General features: G+C 31.0%; 1 protein-coding gene across 3 annotated transcripts in view; it reads left to right on the top strand.

The window, feature by feature from the left end:
- Nucleotides 1-21273, top strand: part of LOC108764139 (uncharacterized) — a 267965-nt gene that overhangs the window by 197226 nt on the left and 49466 nt on the right. For all 3 annotated transcript variants that reach the window (XM_018512209.1, XM_018512211.1, XM_018512210.1), the window contains exons 4-7: nucleotides 9708-9851; nucleotides 14816-15684; nucleotides 20149-20243; nucleotides 20875-20993. In XM_018512209.1, the coding sequence (XP_018367711.1) occupies nucleotides 9767-9851; nucleotides 14816-15684; nucleotides 20149-20243; nucleotides 20875-20993 (1168 nt within the window). In that variant the 5' untranslated portion in view covers nucleotides 9708-9766. The remainder of the gene's footprint in view (nucleotides 1-9707; nucleotides 9852-14815; nucleotides 15685-20148; nucleotides 20244-20874; nucleotides 20994-21273) is intronic.

The raw sequence follows: 21273 nt of genomic DNA, 5'->3' as shown, positions 1-21273 counted from the left end.
ATGAAAAAATCTATCGCTGAAAAATAGTATGTAATGTACTTAGTGTATATTTTGTATGTACAATATGTATGTGTATTTAAATCTGAGTCATAACATTGTATTTTGTATAATTTAATTCTTTGTAAAATTAGAACGTTTTATTTATTTATAATATTCTTATATTTATAGTAATTTTTATGATGTAAAATAACTACTTTTCTTAATAAGAATTGAAAGAAATTAATATTATGAAAAAATTAATAAAATAATATGCGTTTTATACATGCAGCTAACTTCAGGAGAAATTCAAAACTAGTTAGATAAAAACAATCTAAGTTAGAGTATACTTTATGATATGAAAAATATATAATTATTAATATTAATGATTAATATTAATAATTACATATTATATATAATAATAAACACAAAGATATCCATTTTTTGTGTCTTTTATGAGCATGTTGTATTTATTCTAGAATTTTATAGGAAGATCTAGAAATAAAAAATAAGTTATTAAGTCAACAAATTTTTGATTAAATAAAAACCGTTTTGCATTTTATTTAAGAAGTTCAACTGTGTGCATCTCTGCAACTTGATTCGCCATCTGTGTTGCAATTTACGTAAGAGTATCGTAGTTAAACAGCCGAAGTATATAATACTTTCTAAAGTAGCAAAATTACGAAGCCTCATTTACGATGACCAGATAAAGTGGAGTGATATTTAACGCATTTTTCAAATAGGAAAACTATGGAAAAACCTAGGTACGATAGTTAGATGTTCCAGAAAGTATAAGAAGTTAAAGCACGGAATAATAATGGCTGCAAAATAAATGACAGCATAACTTAATTATTTTTCGGCAAATTAATATATTTTATTGTACATATACAGATACGAATATACTTGACGGTTAAGTAAAATCAATAATAGATGCATATCGTTTGAATATAAAAATAATATATTGATCTCTTCAAAATTTTATTATAAACTCCTATAAAGATAATTGATGTGAGAGGAGTAAAATATCATTATTTTGATCCCTTAATTATGACAAATAAAATTTTTTTACAAAATTTAGAAAAATTGCCGCTCAGAAATGTAATTTTTTATAAAAGCTATAAAAAATATTCGCAAATGGAGCTACAGAAACTTTTGAATTGAAGGATTAAGTAAAATCCAGTTTAATACCTAGTTTACCGTTAGAAAGCCCAGATAATAGCGGCACTTTATTTATTCTTTGGAATCTCGTCTATTGGGTGGTAAATGACACACCACTCGCAGACGATTTGCGATGAAAAATACTCAGCCATTCGTGAAGTAATGCTCCATCCTTTTAGTTTATAACTTGGCATTGGACATTGGAGGACGGACTTATTTCTTAGAAATATATGTATATATAGAACGTGATGTTATAAATTATATGTGTGATCTATCTGGATTTAACGACTAATGATAGATATATTCACCGGGGAAGTTCCGTCAGTCAGCCGGCTTTACGTTCGTCCGACAGTAATTGCTATTAACTTGAATATCGAACCCGTCGTTGCAACTCCGCTTCGAAGTTCATACCAAATCGCCTCAACTAAACTACGTTGAGACATCCCACTGGTTATAACTAGGCCGCTGTTCGCGAAAGTGTGGACGGTCCTATAATAATTATTACGCGACGGGCTCACAAGTGAGGGAGAACTTGGTCTCTCTTGCGCGGCGAGAACTTCGGAACGATATTGATGAGCCGCGGGAGCAGCCTGTTAACGCGATTGTTCGAGCAGTTCGACAAACAATGCCCATCGCAAGCAAGCAAGTGCGAGCAGCATCTTGATTCTCCAATGTACCCATTAGGTGAGCAGCCGTGCTATTTACGAGAGCGTTTAGTCGAATTGTAACCGAAACTTAATTTTCGTAAATTAAGTACATTGAGAATATACGATACATGTACAATAATTTTTAAAAGATAATCTGCAGTAATATTAGTATTATAAAATTGTAGAGAGAGATAAATATTTATAAAAGAACAATAAAATTTCTTTTATTTGATTTTAAAAAATAATGTTTAAATCAAAGAAATTTTTCCATTTACCGAAATTTCTTTAAATTGAAGCAATCTTTTCTCTAGATATGGTTTTCTAAATTATTTTTGACGTCTTATGATCTTTGTTTGTTTGTTTTTATTAATTTTATTTATTACTGTCTTTTTTTTATTAAAATTGTCACTAATAATACATAGAATATAGATATAATGCTAATGTTTAAATATTTTAAATATTGTAAACGTTAGCATATATCTATATTCTATGTATCATTATTGTTCAGTTTTTACAATATTAATGGGATATATTAAGTACAATAATTAATCAACTGAACGATGAGATTGTATGAATTACTGTAGGTATGTCAATGTAGTTTTTGAAATTACGTTTAGGGTAACTCCGATATATACGCCGCGCTGGGATTTACGCCGCGGAAGTCAGAAAAAATAGAAGGAGTAGGGGTAATTTTCTCGCGACTATTCTGTTACATGCCTTTATGTTGTATTAGTATTGAGTTATAATTTCAGCTTCATACTGTTAATATTAATGAAATTATTGTGAGTTGAATCGATTTGCCACTGTGTGTGTAACAAGTAGCATCATCATAAATTATAATATACATAAAATGATTACTGTAAGGCGTGTAAAAGACCTAGTGATTATTTCGTGATACATACGTGCAGAGGAATAGTAAAGCATGTTGTATAGAGAGAGAGAGCAAAATACAAGTGCTTTGCTTTCGTATTCTTTGTTCAGTTTGTTGAAACCCTTGCATTTTTGCCATATATCCCATCCATTATCTATATATATAGTACACTGAGAAAAATCATCTGGTTGGATTAAACAGGTGGAATTCTGGTGGAAAATGGACGAATCAGAATTTTCTGGTTATGTCTATTAGAATTTTAGTTAAGATAACTAGAATTCTGATTAATATAATTATTCTGGTAAAAATAAGAATTTTAGTAGATTTTACCAGAAATATAGTATCAACCAGAATTCCGGTTATCTTAACTAGAATTCTAATAAATTTAACCAGAAATTTCTGATTCGTCCATTTTCAACCAGAAATTTTTTTCAGTGTAAAAATGTAAGATTTCAAAAAGTTTATTTTTTAATACGAAAACTAAATATTTCGGATTTCTAATATTTTTTTCATAGTAGTAGACAGTGCAAAGTTTTTACTGATATAGTTCGTTTATTTTAAATATAGTAAATAATATTTAATAAATTAAGTTTTTGATAGGTGCGGCGTATATACCAGAGTTACCTATATATTTTTAAAACAAATTTCATATTTTGCTTCGTATTAGCAAAGATATGGATAAGCATAGGATATTATCGCACATGAATCATAATTATACAGTACATTAACATTGCGACCTATATTTATGTGATTTGCAATTATAAACAAAATTATCTTCGATAAATAGCAATAATTCTTTGAACAGATTTATAGCATCACGTAACTCAGCCTATTGAAAGTCTCCTTATTTACATGTAACTTAGTCAATGTTTCCAATACACATCGAAATATGCAAAGTAGTTCAGTTGTATAACATCCGTGAAACTTTGCACTGACAAGAACAGCTTTTCTCTAGCAAACAACTTAACAAGATTTTCTTGGCCGCTCTTGATTTAAATTATGTACGCTTTCATCCCTATAATGCGCTGTTAAGCCTTATTTGCAAAAGAGATGTTCTTAATTACTTTCGCTTTTATATGAAATATATAAAAGTGAAATTAAACTAATTAAAACATAATTTTAGGTACATCTCTAAATAAAATAAAGTTATATGTTTAAAATAAAAAAGTGTAAGATAATCCGAAAAAAATATGATAGTATAGATAAATTTATTGAATTGATAAATCTTGGATCTTATATTTATTTTGGTTTTAACAAGTAGTTTGTTTATATTTATAATATGAATATGCTATGTTTTTAAATTTAATTTTATGACATAGAAAAGAAGTAAAATAATTTCTGAAAAAATCAAATTAAAAAAGTAAAACGCTTCCCTCATGTCATACTACAATCCATATTTCAATTAGGTATGAATATTTATGCGACTTTTGTTTAAAAAAATAGAGGAAAGTTAATATTTATGAAATACTTTGTAATGCAAACTGCGTAATTACAAAGTGCGCTTTCTTAGTAAATAATCTTTAATCTGAAATTTTATTGGAGTTTCTATGTGCCAAGTAACACTATCAATTTAAATTCGTACTTGCATAAACCAAGGTAATTTAATATTGCACAAATATATAGATTACGATCTGCATAATCCGAATACGAGTAAATGATGCTTACACCAGATATCGTACGAAAGTTAAAGTAAACGCATGATTTCGATGTTTAGCTCTACAAGGCCTGTAGTTAATTTACTATTACGCTGCTTTACACAGAGGCAGTACGTGGATCAAAGAAAAGGCAGATCTGAGATCAAAGTTTTCGCATAAGATAAGAATTTTTGAAATGCCACTCGAAGCCGAGCGAAATTATGCAATCATATCTATGCGAATATTTGACTTCCTCGGTCGGCAAATCTCGTTTCGTCTCGACTCTCAGTAAGTGATAGTGCACCATATATACATGCGTCTGTAATTACGTACGTCTGATTAAACATTATAATTGGCAGTCGGCTGAGACTCGTTAAAATCTCCATCTGCAGCTGTGATAAGCCTGACTGTAGAGTCAGACATCGGTTCGTCACAGTTTCACTTAATTACATGATGATAGCACACTCAAAAAGATTCAGATAGCTAATATTTTTTTATTTGTAGACTCAGTTATATACAGGATAAGTTAATTAACATTGAAACCTAAAATATCTTCGTTATTTTTGATGATATAAAAAAATGTTTTAGAAAGTGGAGTGGTTTTATGGGGGACGTATTTTGGTCATGTCACTTTTTTTACATGTAGAAAAGTAATAAAGTAAAAATATCGAAAAATCAATAATTCATATGATATTTTATACTTTATTATTTGACATGAAATATAAAATATCGCATAAATTATTCGTTTTTTGTTACTGTACTTTATGCATTTTGTTAATACTCTATGCACAGAATAATAAAATTAATCAAATGATGTAAAGGAAACACATTGTTGCTTTAAAAAAAAATTATGAAATTTACACATTTTGTAAAATATCTTGTAATCTATTGATTTTTTGATATTTCTACTGCAGTATTTTTAAATGCTATAATATTTATTATAAATAAATATGAGAGAGAACGCCAATAATCGGTCAAAGTTAGATGTTATGAATACAATATTTATATTCTTAATTTTTAAATTTTATCATCTCAGATATGACTGTGCGCCGAAACGTTCGGACATTAACCACAATCGATTTGTGATGCTAATATTATAAATATGATAAGGCGCTGAAACATTCCAACATTCCTATATATGAAATGATGCCCTCTAAATTAATTCAGTAAAGGACTTATTGCGAAAAATATTATCTGGTATATCCTGGTTGAGGTAATATTTTTCGCAATAAGTTCTTCATCGAATTAATTTAGAGGGGATTATTTCATATATAGGATTATTTCATTATATGAATATCCGAATATTTGGGCGCTTTATCATATTTATATTATTAGCGTCTCAGATCGATTGTGGTTAATGTCCGAACGTTTCGGCGCATAGTTATATCTGAGATAATTAAATTTAAAAATTAAAAATATAATATTATATTCATAATTATTCATATTCATTTAACTTTGACCGATTATTAGCTTCTCTCATATTTATGTATAGCTTTCATTTACACGATCGTACCTATTCTTAAAACACATTTATTATAAAATAATTAGGGAAATACATATTAAATAAAGAAATTATGTAATTTAATTTCAGAAAAATGGAGGCAATTTTTATATCTTTTTGATGTCTCCACTTAAAAGAAAATAACGTGACCAAAATATGTCCTTTTCAAAACCCCATTTCCAACTGAAATATTTTAATATATCATAAAAAATAACGGACATATTTCATATTCTAATGTTAGGTGACTCATCCTATATATTTATAGATACCGATTTATAGAAAAAGATTTCATTTATTTAAAGTTGATCTTAACGTAATCTCATTAAACTTTTCAATATTTGAACTTTTTTATTGATTAAGCTGCTTTGTCAAAGGTAATCCAAAAATAACTGAGTTTCTAGGAGTTTGTGCATAATGATTAAATGAATTTGGATTTTAAAGTGCTAAAGGTGTTATATAATTTTACGATCGGAAACTTTCTCATGTCCTTAATTATTCAAATCGGACGTTTCGACTGGTAAATTCAATGTTTGATTTATTAACTCATAACGAAGTTATGTTAATAATTATATGAGTTTCAAATGGATATAGTCACGTTTTATAGCTTAATTGCGATTATCTACCGACAACTTTCCATGTGCAACTACTCCAATAGCGTCACAAGAAAGAAATGAATTCTGAGAGGAAGTTTCAATGTGGTATTTGCTAGCTCGTAGCCAAGTTATATTACGGCTTTTCTAGTTTCAAACGATCGCAATTTATGCGTCGTTCATATGTCAAAAACTTTTAATAACATAGTCCAAATTATTCTGTATATATACAGTATAGTTCTAATCTTCTAATTATTTGGCAATAACTGAAATAATAAATATAGTGAAAAAATTTCATATACAATTCATAATTTTGTTCATAATAAAATTATGTTGTAATTTATTTAACATTAGAATTTAAATTTAAATTATTTAAAGTTAAAAAACAATGTAATATTATTGGAGTTAAACTGTGTGTATACATACAAACTTTTATAATTAAAATATAATTTTAATATTTAGATTTTATACTTAGAAATTTTGAATACTTTGATGTACTGTGTACGTATATACATTACAGCTTATATGTAGCATGTAAAAATATTTTGTTTTATTGACGGTGGTTATAAAACTGTCAATAAAACAAAATATTTTTCAATGGATTTTAATACCGTCCTATTTTTTATTTGCGAAAAATAAATGACAGTTCTCCGTTAACGATTAACGGAAACTGTGTAATAACATGGTGAATTTTGTCGATATATCGACAGCACAAAACTGACGGCTATTAAGCAGTCACCCACGAAAAGTCAGATAAATTATTTTGCGGAAAGCCAGATAAAATGGTTTAAAAGTGCTAAATAATATTTTATAAATGTATATTATACAGTTATAAAAAGAATAATGTGAATATAAAACTGATATATGCCTTTGTACATAAGAGCAATTTTTGATATAAAAATTAATATATTATTATGTGTTTAATTAAAGAATTGACTCTTTTTGTTAAAATGATTGCAATTTATAACTAATTTATCTTTTGATAAATAGTTATATAATTATTATATAATTATAAACATTATTCAATCGTTTATATAATTAATTATAATACAAGCCTTTCTTATTTTTCAGATTTATTATTATTTAAGCTAAATTATTTTGCATTTTTTTCTTAATCATTATAATAATGCTATTTGATATTTTTTAATTTTCGATTGATCATGCATAAAGTATAATAACGTATACTAATGGATGTATCTGTATCAAAAACTTCATTTATTCGTCAACGTCTGAAAGACGAGCAAATCGTGTTTGTTAGAGATGACGGATGCAAATTAGGGAACATAGTTGAGGTCGAGGATAATATTTCTAGAGAAGCGAGCTTAATCACGGGTAGCTCTTTAATAATTACCTTATCCGCGTAAACGGAATATGCGTTGCGCACACTGGTCGATATTCTTGTATGATTTAATCTTTCCATTCTTTTTATTTATTAACAGTATAATCTGATTTTTTCAAAAATTATTTCTATAGCTTTAAAAAGTTTTAAGAAAAATTTGAATGCACAAACTTAATTTGTATAACCGCTCAATTATTAATAATTGTTTGTAAAATGATTAAAAACATCGCTTCTTATATGTTTAAATTATTTTGTGTATTGTATTATATAAAATTTTTGTAATTATAACAATTATTTATTACGTTTATGCGATAACTATATAATTTGAAAAATATTTAAAATGAGTGGAAAGAAACTTTTGTTTTATTTTTAATATTTGATCGAATATCGAAAAATTTATTATGCTTTTTAAGAAACTAATATTCATGAATAATTGAAATATATACATATATATATATATAAAGAAGGAAAAGAATATGTCGATAATTAGGCCCTTCAGGAAAGATAAAATTAATTTATTATCAACATTATTTTTACGTGTTGTACTTTCTGTCATATATGTATACGGTAAATTCACTTTGCATAATCCAGGTTTATTCACTCGTATTCATTAATATGATGAAATTGTAGACAGTTTTCAGACAACATTTCTGAGAATTAGTTTCCAGAAGAATTCCTATGAATTAGTCCAATTTCATAAATGCTACTTTGATGTTGTGAATGCTAACTTTTATATTAAAATGTTATATTAAAATCTTTATATTAAAATATTATAATTATAATGACGCTAATACAGATCACATGTTGATTATACGAATTTATAAATGATACAAAAGTTGTTTTTACTCCGTATTGTTACTTTACGAAACTGAGATTAACAGTATTGATGTACATGCTCATTTTCTAATTAAAACTAAATTTTTAAAATTATGTAATAGTTGAAAGAGAGAGAAGAGAGAATTGATAAAAAATCGTAAACAAAATAATAGAGACATGACATTTTAATTTTTATTGTTACAATAGAATTTAATATTAATATAAATAATATTAATATAAAATATAGCTTTAAGCTTATTATAATATATTTATTAATTTATATATTAATCTTTACCATTTTATTGAAAAATTTAAAATGTCATAGTGTCTAAATAATTATACAAACTCATGTTAAAAAATATTTCTAATAATTTGTATTGCTTATTATACACAAAAAGATCGTTATTATTTTTTTACATTTTCCCATTTTTTTTATTTTATAATTTGTAGCCTAGAAAAAGATGTAACATTGCATTTTTACAACAATATAACGATATGGAAGTTTGTCTACTGTTACAGTACCCATTACAATCGGCGATTAAAACTTGAGCTGTAGAAGTTACGATATCTACCTTCTCACTTTTTTAACAACACTTAGTTGGAAATTCAATCCTCCCCACTTTTTTAACAACACTTAGTTGGAAATTCAATCCTGTAACAAACTTTAATTCTATACCATCTTAAAATAAAATAAGTTTTGTGATTTCGGTATTCGATCTCGCGAAGATAATTTCGTGCAAAAAATATGTTCTCATTGTGTTATGCTGAAGTTAATCGGAAATATTTGTTTTTAACGAGATAATACAAATTTAGGAACACTATTCTTAACGAGATAATACAAATTTAGGAACACTATTCTATATAAAAATGTTTTTTTTTTTCTAAAAAAAAAATACAAATATATAAAGATATATTAAGAACATATTTATATTTTACAAAAGGTTTTGAATATTTTGTTTTTGCTCATTTATTCGGAATTAGAAAAATAATGTACTCTATTTGTGATCACACACATTACAAGAAATATATTAAAATGAATTTATTGCCTTTACATCGCTTTTTTGTCGAATATGTATTGTAATTCTGAAAATTAATTTGTATTTTCACTATTTATTCGATTTTTATCATTAATATATTTTTATCATTAATAGGAGGATATTCCCTTTTTTGCCTAGAAAGAAGATGAACGAGATGGAGCAGGTTCCTGAGGGTTGAGATTGCGTGGATCCTCGAGATGACCGGTTGGAGAATGCAGCCGACCGCCTCGGTGCTCGGCGTCATCGCCATTGTCTCTATCATGATTACTGTCACTGCGTCAGGTAGGCGATTCATTGTGCAGTTTTGCTCGAATTTTAATACTAGTTTATAAAACGCCTGCTAAAACTTATATAATTTACTATATTACAATCTAATAAATATAATAAAAATATAATATAATAATAAAATTATAATATAATAAAAATATTAACTTCATTTAATTAATTTTGTTTATAATTAATTTAGTTTTGAGTACCTACTTTTCTACAATTACTTTCATATTCGACTAATGTGATTTTATTTATTATTGAAAAAATATATTGAAAAAATATAAATAAAAATTAGTTAAGAATTAAATGGTTTCACTGAATTAAGGTCAAGGTTATTATATGCACTATAAATTCAATCTCTGCTTGCGATAAATTTATGATACTTTTTTGGTTGACTAATCTCATGATAGAATTAGATTATTGCGAACAAATGAACGATTCCTTTGTCTCAGTTTAACGGGGGATGCAAGAATTTTTAATTAACCTGAATGTCTAACTGTGCTGTAAGCGTCGAGTAACAACGGAAAACGGCCGTGCCCGGGGGAATAAAGAGGGTGAAATTCTTCTGTAGTTACCGTGCCAGTTGTTCTATACAGTCTTTATACGAAGATAACCCCACCGGAATTTATTTTCTTGCGCTTCGTAGCAATCACCATTTGGTACGCGAATGCCCTTTCACGCAGTTCCGCGCACCCTACGAAACCTGAAAGTACCGGATAACGAGATTGCGCTTAATGTTACCAGCTTTTTTACAACTAAAAGCATTATCATTTTCATGAATCATAACAACTCCAATTTTAAGTGATGTGTTTCTTTTTCTGTAAAAGGAACAAACAATAAGCATTGGTCGGTTTAAGTAAACATGATTTTAATAAAAAATTCTGGTCATAAAAAAGCAAATAGATTAAAATGTGTTCTTTCTTATTACAGTCGATAAAAAGCAAAAAAAAAGGTTTTATTATCTGCAAAATAGATTTATAATATTAAAGTGTGTTAATATATTAATATAATTTTATATACACTTGCCAGAAACTGACATTCAGAACAAAATTACCTATAATATTGAACATAATATAATTGATGTAAATTATGTACGTAACATATAATGTATTCGAAACTACGTAAATGATGTCAGGAACAAACAGTGATAAAGAAATAATTAATATATTCGTTCGATTTTTTTAACATCTTAGATTTTTAATTATTTGAGATGTAAGCTTAAAATTATATAAATGGAAATTTGAAGAAAAAAGAATTTTATTTATTATTACATTGAAAAAATCATAAAATTATTATAACAAGTTAAACATTTCTCTTTTGCTAATATTACCTTGTAAAAATATCTGTCTTTTTTCAAATCGAGATTTTTACTCTGAAGACTTACTTTTAATTCAACCCTTCAAAGACCGACGTCCATCTGGGACTGCATCTGTCGCGCCCACAGGAATAATCTGCGGAATTTCCTTCTTCGCACGTTTCACGAATTTGTCTATCACACGTGACAAGCGTAAATCCTTGCTGACAAATTGCGGAGCGCAGAGATAGGTGCACCACGTTACTTCGGCACGTCCGCTCGATCGTAGCGGCCTGAAAACGCGCTCGGCTCGAAGATAGAAAAGGGAATTAGACGCGAAATTTGCAGACGCGGCGAATGAAAAATGATACGTTACTTATGCATCGGTTACACAGGCCCGTTCGAAGGCTATCAATCACAAGGAACAAACGCGAAGTGTATCTTCATTTTATGGCATGGGCTGTATCGCGCCGGGCTAATCGCCGAAATTTTGCGCGAATCACTTGCACTCCTAAAGCAATGGCGCTTTTAAGCTCCGGCCATCACCAGCGCGGCGTATCGTACGACGGCGATCAATCATTCACACAATCGCTTGTATTCAGGGCGCGAGAGATTGAAGAAAAAGCTTTCCCGGACGGATTGGCAGCAAAACCCGAGACGATCAGCGAGCGCCTTATCTGTTATCACAGAACGTATTATTCGGAGCATGTTCACGGAGATCGGACTGCCACGAATAGTAATACGCGTGTAATCCTGACAAAGCAAAGATTAATATGCCAACTTTGATAACACTATCGAAAATTAATCAAACAGAATTGGAATGTGCTAGAATAACAATTTAAATTCTATGTCGGTTTCTAAAATATATAGTTTCAAAAATATTTCCTTTTAAGTACAACGTTGATATAAAATATAGAGCAAATAAATGATGATAAATGATGATAAACTTTCTACAAGAAAGAATTGTTCAGAAGATTTCTTGAATTCTCACAGAAATCATTGTACATCCGCCGTTCTATAAATCGTTTTATATATTTTCTTAAAAACACTGCTTGACTATATAAAAGCACGAAGTAAATAAATTGTGATAGATTGATTTGTCTGCAAGCAAAAATTGCACCAGAGACTCTAGCGATCTTCGAATTTTCCACTGAAATCTCTGTATACATGTCTGCCGTTTTATAAATCATTACGAACGTCGTCGGTAGCCAAAATTACACGGCGTTGCTCGACACGATCGATCGATCACTCGCGACGCAAAGCGCGCGCTAAATTGCTTCCGAACGACGAACGACGAACGAATGTCACGTTGTCGTTGCTGTTGCTGTTGCTGTTGCTGTTGCCATTACAGCCTGTGCTATCGGCGTGGCCAGCAATATCGATTCGCCTAAACAAGATCGCCAACGCCAAATATCGCGGTATATATCGGCTCGCTGACGTTTGCACATTTTCCGGACAATCGGCGAGATCGGTGATTTCGGAAATTTTTACAAACTTGTATACAGCAATAGTGGTTGTTAAGGTAAAAAGCTCTAAAAAAAAATATTTACACACAAATTAGTTACACACAAGGGATAAATTTTAATTTAAAGTTATAGAAAGCTTTAAAAATTTGAAAAATGATTTGCTCTAATTGAACATTTGCTGATTGAATATCTTTTATAAATCATATTCATGTAATTTTTTAGTTAATATAAATTTCTTTTTTCTCACAAACATTAATTTGTAGCAGAAATATTATAATTTTTTAAGTAAAGATATTGAAAATGTGATTAATTTTTTCCAAGTTAAAAATTTTTACAAATTATTAACAGTTTGATAATTTTGGAACATTCTTGATGATGTTAGTACAGACAAAATTAATTTGTATTTAAAATATACTAGCGCTGAAAGACTTGACAAGATTGAAGAGTACATGGTACGCTTTTCTTCTTTCTGTGGTGATTTGGTGATCTTCAATTTTCCGCAAGAGTTGCGAAGATGAAAGGGATAAGGCTGGTGTGGCGTCTTGTGACGAAGTAGAGAAAATTGAAAAACAAGAAGTAGAGTAACCTGAAGAACTATATAAAAGCCTGTAGTTCCAAGTAATGACAAAATGGGAGATATAGAGGGAGATAGAGCACTCTCTGACAAAAGTCACAGCAGATAACAATTTTATAACCCTCTTCGTTTTCATGGACAGATATAGCAATGGTGAGATAATCACTCTATATTCGTAGCAACTGTTACTGTTGTGAGAGCAATATCTACTTGCGTAAATAGGATTGCGACGATTGTCAGACATTGTACGATGTGTACGAGAACATCAACAAATCTACGTTACGCTCGTGACGATAGGGTTTTATTGCACAATAAATAACACTACAGCGTGAAAGTTTTTTATTATTATTACGAATATATTTTTTTAGAAATTTCTGTAGATCGTTTCTGTAAATGAATAAAACGATACATCAAGGTATTAATTCTATCTGAATATAAAAAATTATACAAATATAGAATATATTTTTATTTTCTTACAAAATTTGTTTAGAAGAATTTCATATTCTCATAATTATATATTTAAGTGTACATCATTTAATCTTTCGTTAAACTTTTTTTTGACTAACAAAGTGGTTCTTTTGTAAGTTTTATCTTACTCGACGAAAACATAAAGTTTTCGATTTACAATAAATCGTCCAAAAATATAGTTGAACTATGTGTATGAACTTTCTATTGTAACTATTCCATAAAAAAGCCGTCCACTTTTGTTAACAATAGAATAGTTTTTTAATCCTATAAAGAGAAATGTTGATCACGTTAAAGTAAATTTCGTTAGATGACAGAAAGCGCCGAGTGAAGTTTTCAAAAGACTTGTTTATCACGAGTTTTCTCATGGACTTTGATTGCGATCGAAGCCACAGGAGAAACGAAACCTTATACCGGAAACTTTGCCAGCGCTTTCGCAAATAAAAGCACGATCGTGATACGCACGCCCGCGAAATGAAATTCCTGCGGAAGTAAACCCGCAGCACTTTTGTTTCGTGAAAATACGTGTCGCTGTGTAGTGTACAAAGGAATTACACTGTTATTATCACGTGGCTTTCGTCGCATGGAATATTTTCGAGTGAACAGGATGTCGCGCAGATTTGCGGCTTTTGTTCTACGTTACGGAAACGATAATTTAGAATTGGAAATATTGTACGAATTATATAATCTTATTAAATTCTTGTCGTTAAAAGTGTATTTTGTGTCTGCCTTCATCATGCAGAAATACACGGATGTTAGTTGAATGATGGTATAATTGAATTTAGTAATATTCTCGAGTTTTTTTGCATACTTACCTATGTCGTTTTTAAATGAACCGATTCGAATGTACTGTCTCACTTTATAACATTTTTAGATCTGAGATTCTGATTGGCCATCTATTGGCTCTCCTCTGGGAGCTTTTAAACGTCCCATAAAACTCCTAGCCGCACTTCTTACGTCCACATTTAAATCTTCGCTCCGACCGGAGATCATCCTACTCCGTTCCAAGTCATAAATCTCGGCGCAGTGAACGCTCCGCCTCGTCGGCATGTCGATTCACCCTCGACACGACCGACGAACCTGTGTTCACCCTTACATTTCCCTTCCACCATTCGCATACATCCGTTCCGATGTAACTTACTTATCGTTAACATGGCTGTTTGTTTTCTTTTTGCAGAAACGGAGAATGGCGCCATCGAGCGTGGCATTAATCATCTTGACGAGGAAGATCAACGCCTCGACGAGAGAATCGCGAAGAATCGCACTATCGAAACCGCCGGCTGGTCTCGCGGCAACGACACAACAGCCCTCGAGGAAGTCATTTCCGCTTTCACGGTTGAGTATTCAACAAAGGATTTGCCCTCGCTCGTTACCGTGGTGGATCCGCATTTCGAGAATGCATCGAAGAATTATATAGACGATCAAATGATATTCGCCTCGAAGAGGATCGAGAACTCGGAACAGGCGGAAGAGGGTCTGGCAAAGAAGTTGGACTACAAAGATGTTCAAGGAACGAACGACTCCAAGATGGAAAAGCCGAAAGACGACTGGCTGACACTGATATCGGTAGCGAAAGAGGAAGACGTTACGGAAGCGAGATACGGCGAGCAGAAAAACGCGCAAGATATCAGAGCGATCTCATTCCAAGTACCGCCACCAGATGAGAAGGAGGAAGACTATCAGGACAGCCGACAACAGGGGAAAACTAGTGTCGATCACATGGACGAAACGAGAAAACTTGGCGAAACCAAAAAAAATCAGTCTAGACCGGTGAATAACTTGCTACTGACCGGCAAGTCGACGAAGGCCTTCTACGAGATTAAACCGTCGATCAGGACTCTCGAAACGGAGCGCGGTCGTGATCAGTTCCAGATAACCACTCACAGGACGTTGTCGGGCAGAAAGTTCGTCTTGCCTAGCGTCGATAGCGCTTTCGGAAAATTTGGTCCATATTTCGAGGACGGTGACCGAGAGATAAATGTCACCGCGAGAATCGGCAGTACTGTTTTGTTGGACTGCAAGATCGGCATGCTAGGTGATAAAAAGGTAAGTTGCTTTATTCACTGTGTTAATCTCATTAATTTTTCTTCTGTTATAAGAAAAATTTCAAATAACAGCAAAATGATCGAATTTTTATTATAACTTTATAAATCGCAACCTGTGTCGTACAACAAACGGGCAAATAATAAAAGAAAAAATTGATGTGTTGAGTCACAGATATTTTTATTTCATCGATGACAGTTTGTCGTGCAATAATCCAGAACGTTACGCAGCAAAAGCGATGAATAGCATGGAGGAAACGTTCCTTGTTTTTAATATCTATTGACGTTGTGTTATATTCTGTTGGACAGTGGATTAGTCAGTAATTCACACACGTGCTCGTAACATTTGTTTGACACTTATTGTTAGCACTTAATGCTTAACGCGTGAGTGACATTCCCGATAGTGCTTTGAATTCGTTTAAAAATCCTTTGCAATATGAAAAAAATTGCATTGTATTATTTAAAAAATTCAAAATGGTCTTGATTTTTTTATATAAAAATTTTGTTCAATTTTTTTTTATTGTAAGTTGTCGCTTGGATGAAACAGAATATTCACTTTTAAGTGGTCAATTAGTAAAATTTTTTTCTGATTAATCAATTAAATGCTTGAAAGCATTTGTAACAAGACTTTGACCGCACCTCTTGTATAGGGTAAACTAGGGTATTATGGCCATACGGAAAAGATGGCCATAGGCCATAATTTCTCCAATAATTGATAAATAGTGCATTTTTATAGTCATTCTTAAAGATAATCAATATTTACAGTAGTTCATATGAGTACACTGTTCAAAATAACAATATTATAAATATTATCTAATATTTTTTCTTTCGACTATCTGCAAAGTTTTGCACGTGTCTGCTCAAAACTGTTATAATGTCTAATAAATTACAGTTAAACTGCCATAATCAACATTACATACACAATAAAAGTATGTAAATTGCAAAGTAACCTATAATTAATACTTTTATTTTTACTATTTATTTATAAATACTATGGCTATCTTTCTTAAATATCATGGCCATCTTTTCCCTAAAAATCAGATAAGATGGCCAATGCATACTTTGTAAAATTTTGATAAAATTAAAGTTCTGTTAAGTATTTTCTCTTTAATTTCGATAGTATTTGTTACTTTAAGCTTCAGTGAAAGTAATATCCCAAATATTGTTAAAAAATAACAAGAATAAATGTATGTTTTTTACATTTTAAAAAACTATGGCCATCATACCCGAGTTTACTCTACTAGGACCATTTTTTTTGCTGAACTTTTTATATAGTTCATCTTTCTCTCTTTTTTCTTTTTTTCTTTAACGTAGAGAAAAAAAAGGAAGAAAGAGAGATAAACTATGTAAGAAGTTCAGTTAAAAAGAATAAACCTCATTTCTCCCCGTCTTGTCGGGCCTGCTTGGAATAATATAATCGAATCTTCGTATAATCCTTTTATTTGATTTTAAAATTTTCTATATTTCCATAATTTAAAATTAATTTTCTTTATTTTATCAAACTTAAGGAAATAATTAAAGCCTAGGAAATGAAGGAAAAGAAAGTCGAGAGATTGCGCGAATTCAGTTAGTCTAATCAAGAAGATCGTGCATTTTTTTCCGTTAAATAATGAATCGAGGGGAAAGCGCAATGATCGAGATGGTAAAGCAAGGATACAAGAAAGATGCAGCATTGAGTAAACAGAAGCGCAGATTATAATTGCAAACATCGTTTGTTAGTGTCTGCTGCGTGTACGATCTCGTCTGTCTTGTCGTTACGAAAGTTTTCGCATTTCAATCAGTGCTACCTCTCGGTACCTCCCTGTCCCTTTCTCCTTGATTTCTATGTCCATTTGCTCCTCGTCGCGCTTGGACGGTTTGAAGTTCCGAGACACGGGCGTTTGAGATTCCCGTGGGATTCATATTCCACGGAATACGTAATGGGAAACCGATTGCGGTGGGATGGCAATGCCAAGGAACGAAAACGAGTGCTCCCGATTCGAGACGTGTGTGCGTGTCGCGCAAATGTCACCTAGGTTGGTATACGAGAAATATGCGTGTAGTATAATGCCCTGCGCGCTCCAAGAATAGCAAATAGCTCAAAGGGCACTTAATTATGAAATATCGCTCATGCTGTTTGCCAAGTCGTTTTAGTCCTTTCAGTAAAACGGCTACTTAAGACGTCAAGGAGAAAGATTACTCGAGGAAATATTTGTTTGTATTAAATGTTTACTCGCACACACTATTATGACTTTTTGAGTAGAGAAAATGATTCCTTTATAATATAGACGTTATTACACAAAATGCATAGTACATTTGTATATGAAAGCGATATCACACAGTTCGAAACTTATACTTTGCCGAGAAAGATTACTTGAAGAAGAATAAAATTAAAAACGTTGTGTGTTTTTAAATTAAGATCTGAATTTTTTTGTAACTTGATACTTTAATGAAAAGAGAAACGAAATATATTATACGTTATGAATTATACGTACGTGAGATTAATTTAAACTTTTAAAATAGAAATGAAGATAATAGTTCATATTTAACTGTTATTTAATTAGAAAATGTAATAAAATTAGAATAATTTATTATCTAATCTGACATATATTAAGTGTACTTTTAATATTTATAATAGCCATCTGGTTGGTTTTAAAGATACTTTTACACGATTTATTTCCTTCTGGCGTCACGTCATTTTAACTTAAACAAAAGTTGAACTCTTATTAATTTCGCCATGTTAAAGAACTATTACTGCGGCTGTTCTTGAACTCACTGACTTTTATTCAGATAACTTTTTTGATGACAAATTTAATTCGGCATGTATCGTAATGACCTGTACGTGATTCGCCCAGAAATAATTTTCTCCGTTTCTCCTTCGACGGAAAGTTCTCTATAATATAATTCGGCGTATCTGCGAAATCCCTCGGACGGTTAATATTTCCGTCGTCGACGTTAAGTTTTCACGAGAAGACTTTTATCCGCGATGACAAACCGTGATAACTTGTCCTGTGATATCCCGTTATTGCGTCGGTTGGCACGTATGGTATGAGGTCGAATCTCGAGAGAAAACTTTGTGCGGAAAGAGGATATAGCGGAAACATCGCTATAGACAGCGTAAAAGCCAGATTGCACCATGTAAGTTTTAGTTTTGCTACATCAATTACAAAATCTATTATAAACCGTACCAAAATTTTCACAGTTTTGTTTACAGTTAATTAGATAAATTGCGATAATGTTTTGAAATTTTTACTTAACTCTGTAGATTGGCGATTATGTTTGGGGTTACTCTATTTTATTTCATACACTTTTCATTTAATTTTTTTGAAACTTATATGGAGTAATTTGATAATATTTTATTTGAACCTGAGGTTAAAAGTAAAAAATTCAAAGTGATGCATTCAATATGGTGGACAGAATTTAAAAAAAATTTGATTATTATAAAACTTGGTTTTAGAGAGTTTTTAATTACGAAGTATATAACATCAAATTTTCGGTTTTGCCTTATTTGAAACTCATCAGTAATACGTAAACAGAGAGTTAGTACACTGATTTCCAAACTAACTTTCAAACTTTGATTATGAACCCTGCGACATTAGAGCCCTCTTCATGGAAGTTACAGTCTTTTTGAAATTCGATATTTTCAGGCTATATTCAAATTCGGAAGTACCAAGAATCTCCTAAAATCGAATTTTACGATAATCGAATATTTTAAAAAATTTGAATTTTAGAATTTTGAGACCAGAATCAAATTCAGCGACTCCGAAAACCTTTAGAAACTTAAATGTAAGATCTTTCATAAGCTACTTTGTTAGAAAACTTCGGTCCTCAAAGGATTAAGTGGCAAAAACATGGCTACCGTACTGTTAAATATTTGACAGTAATGAAATGAAAATGGCTAGAATTTAATAAAAAGTTTTATATAAAAATAAGAGACAAAAGGATTGATGAAAACTACCTCTCTTTATGCAGTTTTTTTTAAATATATTCGAAATAATTAAATTGTGATTATATCTACTTGCTCTTTTAAGAACCAATTGTTATATATACGAGTTTGGTATCATTTAATTTCTATATACTATTGTTTGATAATCGTATCGTGTAAATGAGTTTTCCTTCGTGTAAATCAACACTTCCTTGGGCGAATTCCGAGCTTCGCGTAAATTGTCTACATTTATTGCTGACATACACGAAGCTTCGCAGAAATTGCTAGCTGTCTTTTTGGAAATCTAAGAGCAAAAGGAATTATTAATTTTCAACCAGCGTGCACGCGTAATCTCTGGATACATTTCCGTTGCATTTGTTTCGGAAATCATAATAATTCCTTGAAAAATTTAAATTTTAAATATCTTGAAATGATCATATTAAATAAAATATATAAAACATGTTGTGTGATTATTTAATTTTGAAGAGACTAATAGTAATAAAAATAAATACATGATAGTTCGGCCAAAAGACTGATAATGATAGTATCGTTTTTTTTTTACAGGTAACGTGGTTGCAGCATAATAAGGATTTCTTTCGTCTGTTGACAGTAGGCAGAATTCAGTATAGCAACGATCAAAGAATCAGTCTTAATTTTCGGTAAGTCATAACTTCCTTTATTTATCTGTATCGATTTTATGAAAAAAACAATAGTCAAGGTTGGAATCATTTCGTAGCATAATTTTATTACTTTTAAAGTAGGAATTCACGGAATTACAGCGCGGTTTCAGCGATCAGAGAATCTCTGCAGCGAAATTGTCAATGTCATTATCATAATTCGTTATCATTCACGGCAGCCAACCGCGTAATCGCGTCGTCAGAGTTGAATTATCATCTCACAATCAGTTGATTTTTACTGTCGTCGGAACGAATTCGATGTCGCCGTTCGCAAGGATAAAGAATTTCGCTTTCGTCTTCCTTCGCAAGGATTAAATCAGCCGTTTTATGTGCTATAAAAATCAGAATCGACCACGTTGTAACATGAAGTCCCGCGCCGTGACATTACTGCTTCCGTTCATTGAAGCTGAGCGCATTATTATAGAAGTCTTTCTTAGGAAATAAAATGTCAATTTTCCTCCATTCATATCCCATTGCAGTTACTACATTGCAAATTATAAGTCTATCTACGTCAGTGCCGTCAGAGAATGCATGTATCTTTTGTGGCTATTTTATTTCTCAGCCGAATCTTAAGATCATTTTCTACCTTGTCCTTTCTTGTCTGATTTCATAGATATCCTAGCAATTGGAGACTGCAGATACTTTACGCGAACCCACGCGACTCGGGGTTGTATCAGTGCCAAGTCGCCACGCATCCGCCGCTAGTTAAGAAAATCAACGTCGTTGTTACGGGTAAGTGAAATTGAATCAATTTGTCTAATTTAAAATTTATTATTTTCTTTTGGCAGTGATAAGTCATTTTTTAGTTTTTATAATTGTCTGATATTTCCAACAACAAAATATTTACACAAATTTTAATTTATATAGTATATCTTATACATTTAAAGTTTAAGTCAGGTTTAATGTGTTCATCCATCAAAAGATCAATACTGAGGAACTTTTTTTTGCCTATTGTAACTAGAAATAATAATAATTTATAGCAACTAATAGAAACAATTTGTCTCCACCGAAT

This window comes from Trachymyrmex cornetzi, unplaced genomic scaffold (assembly GCF_001594075.2).
Source record: "Trachymyrmex cornetzi isolate Tcor2-1 unplaced genomic scaffold, Tcor1.1 scaffold396, whole genome shotgun sequence".
Lineage (NCBI taxonomy): Eukaryota > Metazoa > Arthropoda > Insecta > Hymenoptera > Formicidae > Trachymyrmex > Trachymyrmex cornetzi.
Note: the sequence above shows the minus strand (reverse complement) of the source record. Positions and strands in the feature narration are given on the sequence as shown.